We start from the raw sequence: 6,920 nt of genomic DNA, 5'->3' as shown, positions 1-6,920 counted from the left end.
ACTTGTAATAACCTATTTTACACTGGTGTATTGGTACTTTTACTTAAAAATCTGATTCTTCCACCACTGTAAAACAGTCAATACTTCGACCATAATGCCAACTACTTACAGTAAGCAAACGTGTTAGAGTCAAGCACGACACAGATGGGACATCTGATTGCAAATCATTTATTTATTCATGTGTTTTCACTTTGCAATTGTGCGGCTGCCATAAATCGCTCTATTGGCTTTACACAATGATTGTTAGTTAAGGCATGATTAGTGGAGGCAGATGTGGCAACGCTAGATTCCTAAAGCAAAGCAGGAAAGCAGGAAATACAATCAACATTCCTGGTTAGAAGCAACCAGAAACTTTTCACTTCTCTTGTTATTAATATTTTGATCATGGCAAAAAGAAAATGAAGAGGAAGATTGATGGGCTAACATTTAGATTCTTTCACGCCAACATTAACAACACGTTAGCACAAATGACTAACAGCAGTAAACAGGTTACAGTCTTTCGCTTGGAGTGGCCTTATTTGCATAAAGAAAGTGCATAGAGGTACAATGAAAATGGTCGTTAAAGTCATCACAATGACAAAACACAATGGGAATGTGGTTATATAACTTGTGTTATAACAAGGTAATATATTCTACAGCAGCTCTTGTGAAATTTCCAGTTTTTGTAATCTAAATTTAGACTTGATTTTTAGGAATTGAGTGAGTGGCATTAAAAAAAAAAAAAAAAAAACATGTTTCTTATTCTGGGAAGCAGAATAGTTTTGTTACAGTGAAACAATTATTTTTCGACTTCGTCGTACATTTCCCAGTCATCGACGGTGCTGATGTTGCTTCCATCTGCTACTGGCATTCAAATTAAAAGTTATAAAAATCTCGACAGCTAAAATACTGCTTTAAATTAACTTGCACAGCCTTCTTTATCTGGGAATTAAACCAGAGCACCTCAAAAAGAAAGAAATGCACAGCTCGGACATTCATTCATGAGCATTGAGAGGACTTCATCATCCACAGCAGTTGTTACCACCAGGTACATTGGGGTTCAGGTGACTGCACTTTGTCTCAGGAGGACAGCCGGCAGCGAGGGCTCAGTATGTGAGAGGACTCAGGATGAAGAGGCGATCCTCCTCCTTCCTGATCCACTTCAGCAGTTTGGTGACAGCGGAGACAGCCAAGGCCTTGGTCGACAGCGGACTGAAGCAGAGGTAGAGCTCGAAGCCGCTCGTCACCTACAGGTGAGAAGGTGCAACAACACCAAAAGCGTAAAAAGGCTGAGTACAATAGCACTATTGTATTTTACCACCACTTTGGCTCAGTTTCAGTGTGAAAACTCAACGAGCCAGACTGATGTGCTAAATTCGTACTTTTCGAACTGTAAATGCTGCCACATGCTCAGTTCTCAGAATACAGACAGATTTGTATGCCTATTACGAAGCGCACACTAGCAATCTCTAAGTCAGAGATCCAGCCTGTGTTTTCAAGCACCATTAACCTTGTGAGTAGTATTACAATTTAACAGTTTATTGTGTTGCAATATATGTAGCAAAACAATTTATTTTGACCGCAGTCAATATGTGGTAGTGTATCCAAATGGAAACCCAGTGTGACTTCACCCACTGGTTAGTAAACTGCTGTTTTAAAGCCTCCAGTCTGGCATTTTGGCCATCGCCGTCTTGTTTTTTTTTTAAGCCAGAAGTTTGGAAGAGTTGGGGAGAAGCGAGGGATTGGTCTGACTGAGAACCTGAGGAGACTATGCACACCTACTTATATTGACAACGTGACTGCACCCAGGCATGTCAATTAAAACATCCACGGCACCAAACATACGTCTCTCTGAAGCCTAATATCTAATTAATTATGGAATTATTTGCAGAAATAAAAAATTATGAACTTTTTCATGAGGGAAGTCAATGTTTTTTTTAATAGGGCTCTATTGGAGAAAGAGTTTTTTGAGAGCAGCCCCCAAGTGGCTCTCAGTGGTATTGCAATTTAAGGCACTTTCTATTAGTTGAACATTTCAGACCTGGAGGCTTCGGCTATTTTTATATTCATATAAAATGTGGTTTTATATTACACAAGCTCCACCACAGTATCTACATTAACACAATTACTGCACTTTTGATTAAAAAAACATATTTTAAATACTGACTTCTGCATAATTTTTCTGGGGGGTTATTTGTATGATATTCAGAATGGAGCCTTGTAGAATTTCAATAACGGCCATTTCATTCTTAAAATATAACACTGATTAAAAGTCGGTGATGAAGATATATAATGTCGTAATGCTTCGATATTATGTTCTCTAATTAGAGTGGGATGTTTTCACATAATACTGACACCAAAAATCAGGTGCATATATTATTTTTTGTTTGGAATTTGGAAAAATTAAAATGTTGCTGTCAAAGAGTGAGACATTGTAAAATACAGAGACAGACTTCAAACATCTCACTCCCAACTGCAGGCTTACCCATGCCAGTAGGTTTTCAGTTTCACCGCAGCGGTAGAAGGAGCGGAGAGGCCTGGTTGGATGGTGCAAGCAGCTGTGGAGGTCTTGGTACAAGCCCATCAGCCTTTCCTGCTGTTCATCAGACTGGTACACCATCGGAAACTCTGGACTGGAGGATTTGAACAAACAAGGTTTGGCATTAATGAGAAAAAATAATGTCAGAGAAAAAAAATTGACATGTGGCATCTAGATAGCTTGAGTTCTGGAGTCCTTGTAAATTTATTCTAATTTACTTGGTTCAATGCAATAACATGAATTTGAACACTACTACAGAGTTGAAATACTTAAGTAATAGTCATCATTTAACTCCGAAAACATTTCACCATAAATGATTAGCCCACCTGGTGTACAGCCCTGAGCTCTTTGATTTGTACAGGAAGTGCCTGAGCTCTGGGATGCCGACCTGCGACACAGAGTAGCTGGGACATTTCAGCGCCTCCTTCATGGCCTGGTAGGCGCTGCGCTTACTCAACCTCTCCAGGAACCGTTGCTTGCAGTCGGACATGTTGAAAAAGTCCTCTCTGTCAGTCGAAACCAGAATGAGGCAGAGCTCGGATGCAGGCTCCAGGTATGAAATGTGAGCGTGGAAAAATCCCGCCGTGTTGAACTTTGGCAGACAGATCGGCGTCCAGCCTTCACCCTCTCGGAAGGACGAGGAGGAGCCGACCAGGTTGAAGACCAGGTGCAAGTCTATGTGGTGCAGGAACTGGTCTTTTTTTCTGACCAGAGTAACCAGGCGGTCGCCGGCCAGCAGGATAGAGAACACCAAGTTTTGGGCTTTGGCGGCCTGCAGGCTTGATGAGACAACGTCCCTGGCGGAGCTGGCCAGAGGTAGGCAGGTGACGGCACTGAGCAGCAGTCCGGGGTCTCGGTCCAGCCGGTGCAGAAGGTTGTCTGTGAGGTACTCGGAGCCGGCCAGCAATCGGCGCAGGTCGTAGTTCTGCTTGTGCTGGAAGATGTGGTTAAGCTGCGTGAGTGTGAGCAGGCTGACAATCTGGTAGTAGATGTACTGCAGCTCACGCAGCAGCTCCTTGTCTGACTGGCAGGTCCGAGACACGCCCACCAGGACCAGGGGACTCCTGGTGAGGAAAACCACTTTGCAGCCATCTGACGAAAACATGTTAACAGAGGTTATTTATTTTGACATATCTAAAAACATCCGCTTTTAACCAAATCTTACTGCCAAAAGTGTACTCTGACCTGCATGGATGGAGCGGATGATGTTCTTCCCCGCCTCTACAAAGGACACGAGGGCCATCATCACCCCCATGGTGCTCGACAGAGCCTCCTCCGTGCCGTAGCGGGTGTAGATTGGCTTTCCAGCCTCGCTCAGTACAAACACGTGTTTTCTGTGGCTTCGCCACGCCTCGCTGGACACATCCTCCTCCTTAGTCCTACTCTCTGAGGAAAAGTCATTGTTGTGTTGTTCCTCTGCGGTTTTCTCTCCAACCAGCACCTTGAGCTCCTCTGCACACTGTTCTCCGGTTTGGTCCAGTTCAGCCACCCTCAGGGCTTCTTCCTCAGGCTCAGCAGTCAGATCCTCGAAGGACTGTGCATGGACAAACATAGCACTCTTCTGGCCAGCACCTGCAGGGATAAATGATGCCAAGCGTTTGTCAGCATAAGGCATGACTGTGTCCCATAAAACAATATAGCCTTGTTAGAGACAGATTATTTAGTTGTTTTGCATTTGTAGGCAAAGACCCATTCAGGACAGTCTCACCCACTTCGTAAGAGACATTCCCGGATCGTTCCCATAGAAGAGGTGGTGGAAGCTGCTGTGCGCCGCTTTTTAATGGAGGTGAGGTGGTTAACCGTACATTTGCCAAACCAACCACTTAGTCATCATCCTGAGAGAATTTCCTGTGTGCAGCAGTGTTGTTCAAAGATAAACTTCAACAAGTGACGGGAAAGTGAGATGTAAATGTAACTGGATATGTTTTTAATTTCTATTTTTTGGTTTTCGAGAGAAACAACTTCAATGTTGAAGACTGATTGTTTTGGTAAATGCATGTCTTGTTAACCTCCCCACCTCTGCTGAAGAGTACAACTGCGTTCCAAAGCATTCTCACTGGGAGCATCCAGTACTGTCTCCAATGTTGGTGTTAAGACAGTCCCAAATGGGGCTAATACTGGCCAAAGAAAGGGTCTGAAAAAGCTAACAAATGACAATGTTTATCTGATGTCAATTTGCAAGATTTGTAAGAACTCCCTCAAAGAAATGTGTGCGACTGACTCAAAATAAGTCCCAATAACAGATGCTTGACTTGGTTTATTAATAAACATTTTATTGGTCACAAAAAGCCAGCTGTGTCCTAATTTTGGTGACCACCTTTGAGAGCAACCACATTAAAACATCCTCTGGACACAGCTTATCTAATTTAGAGAAGATAAATAGGATGAGTCTGATAATGAGTCACCAAGATAACACTGCAAAAATGTCCTGCTCATTTCAAATCGGGGAAAGAGCAAGTCCTGAAAATGTTACATCATTCATCCTGTTAAGTGTTGGATTTGTTCAAGCAGAATGTGATGCGACAGACGTGAGCTCGGATGCTCTTTAACTGACCTGTTACCAACAACGTAATTAGCTGGGACCAGTTGTTTGACCAAGTGGGTTGTTTTTTTTTTGTTGTTGTTTTTTGCGTTACACAACATTTCCAGTCTTTTGTTGTCCTTGTCCCAACTTTCTTTGTTCTTTCAATTTTTGTGAGGGCACTCATTGACATAATGCATCCTGTAGCCCTTTACCCAAACCATAACCATCACAACTTAGTGCCTAACCCAAACCTAAACCAAAATCAAATAGTCTAAACCCCAAAACCAAATCTAAACCCTCAAATTGCCCTGTAAAGTTCTGAGGACCGGCCTAAAAGTCCTCATAAAGTGTGTTTGTCCTCATATATTTGGTTTTTCACCAGGAGTGGTCCACATAAACACAGAGAGACATGCACACACACTGCTCAGTACGAGTCCTGCCCCTAACACTGCATGGTTATAACAATGTAAAATGGAGAACTTTTTACATTTAAAATAGTTCATCCACACCATCAAAACAAGTCATTCTGTTGTTTGTGTAAATGTTGCCTAGAAACTAGCAGCCAGCAGGAAGTCTTACTCGTGGCATATTTCCAATCATGGGGGAAGTTACAGAAAATGATCATTGCTTGAAGCGTGTTTTTAATTTCGTCAAACTACGTATCCTTTCAAAATTAATATTATTGCAGGCATTGGCTACTGCAAGGATGTATTAGTTGGAATTCAAAGCAGTGCATCGTTACTTATCAACGGACTGATGTTTGACTCGTCCAACTGAAGCTCCTTATTGTGTACTGTAAACGTTGTACTCGTATACTGTAAACATTTTTCACGTTCTGCAAGGTGATCACACGAGGGATGGACCGTAAGACAAGTTTGGCACTTGAATACAATTTCATTCATGCCTAATGTTACTTAATCCACTTATCCAAGCTTACAGACTGTCGGTCAGTCTGGATGCCTGGAGAGAACAAAGGATGGTAAAAAAAAAAAAAATCCCTTGTGACTGTGGCTCCTGGCAAGGATTTATTTGTTTCTACCGCAGAAGGTTATTTTACAGTAGAAAGGACTTGAAAGTGGAGGTTCACATGCACACGTTCAGTATAACGGAAGTGTACAATCATCTGAGACAAAAACGCTGTGATCCATGTCGAACTGTGGACCACGATAGTTAGACGATAGATGATAGTTAGAGAAGTTAAGATAGCTCACTGACAACCTGCTGCTCACCTGGTTCAGTCCCCTCCACCAGACCCGGTGTGGGGCTGTCCGCCCTCTCCCAGCGGAGACGGTCTACAGGGGCCAGAGGACCATTTTCCCATGATGCAGTCGCCCTGCTGGCTTCTCCGTCCATCGCGGCTAGTTATGGCGGGGGGGGACACACAGCTGGCAGGACAGACAAGACAGACGAGACGGAGCTGTAGGGACTGGGACTGAACATTAAAGCACGTGTATGTTGTTCTGTTATTATAACATGGCCACGAGTGTGCGAATCATTACAATGTTCAGGTCAGACTTGCTGGTGTGAAACCACGTTGGAGAATATAACATGTCCTCTGATTGTATTTACATGTTTGTTTCTACTTCCCCGTTATTCTCGGAGACTCGTCAGATTTGCTGTCGCGGAACTTCAAAGGTCAATAACTTGAGCAGATGACCGACGGTATCTTAAACTAGCTGGGTCTCGTTTCACCTCCTTCAATCTCGCACACACACACAACAAAGCTCTCGTGACTCGTTTGGTTATTTTCACATCATTACCTTTCATTTCCGCAGCTGTCTGAGTTTCATAGCTGTGACTCTGCAACTCGTTTGTCACAGTCGCTGCAGCAAGCTAACTGACGGAGACAAGTACTTCCTGTAACGTGACCTGTGGGAT

The 6,920-nt window shown here is 43.1% G+C and overlaps 1 protein-coding gene across 1 annotated transcript; it reads right to left on the bottom strand.

Moving 5' to 3' along the window:
- Positions 1–152: 152 nt before the first annotated feature.
- Positions 153–6,889, bottom strand: mon1a (MON1 secretory trafficking family member A). The gene is made up of 6 exons (XM_069714092.1): positions 6,803–6,889; positions 6,272–6,427; positions 3,704–4,090; positions 2,845–3,610; positions 2,465–2,612; positions 153–1,226 (listed from the first exon to the last, which is right to left on the bottom strand). The coding sequence occupies exons 2-6, from the start codon at positions 6,393–6,395 to the stop codon at positions 1,086–1,088; spliced, it is 1,566 nt and encodes a 521-aa protein (XP_069570193.1). The 5' UTR covers positions 6,396–6,427; positions 6,803–6,889; the 3' UTR covers positions 153–1,085.
- Between the last annotated feature and the right edge of the window lie 31 nt (positions 6,890–6,920).

Source organism: Brachyistius frenatus, unplaced genomic scaffold, assembly GCF_029030835.1.
Source record: "Brachyistius frenatus isolate BFR_SWC_R1_liver_20210118 unplaced genomic scaffold, ASM2903083v1 Contig_4, whole genome shotgun sequence".
Classification (NCBI taxonomy): domain Eukaryota; kingdom Metazoa; phylum Chordata; class Actinopteri; family Embiotocidae; genus Brachyistius; species Brachyistius frenatus.
Note: the sequence above shows the minus strand (reverse complement) of the source record. Positions and strands in the feature narration are given on the sequence as shown.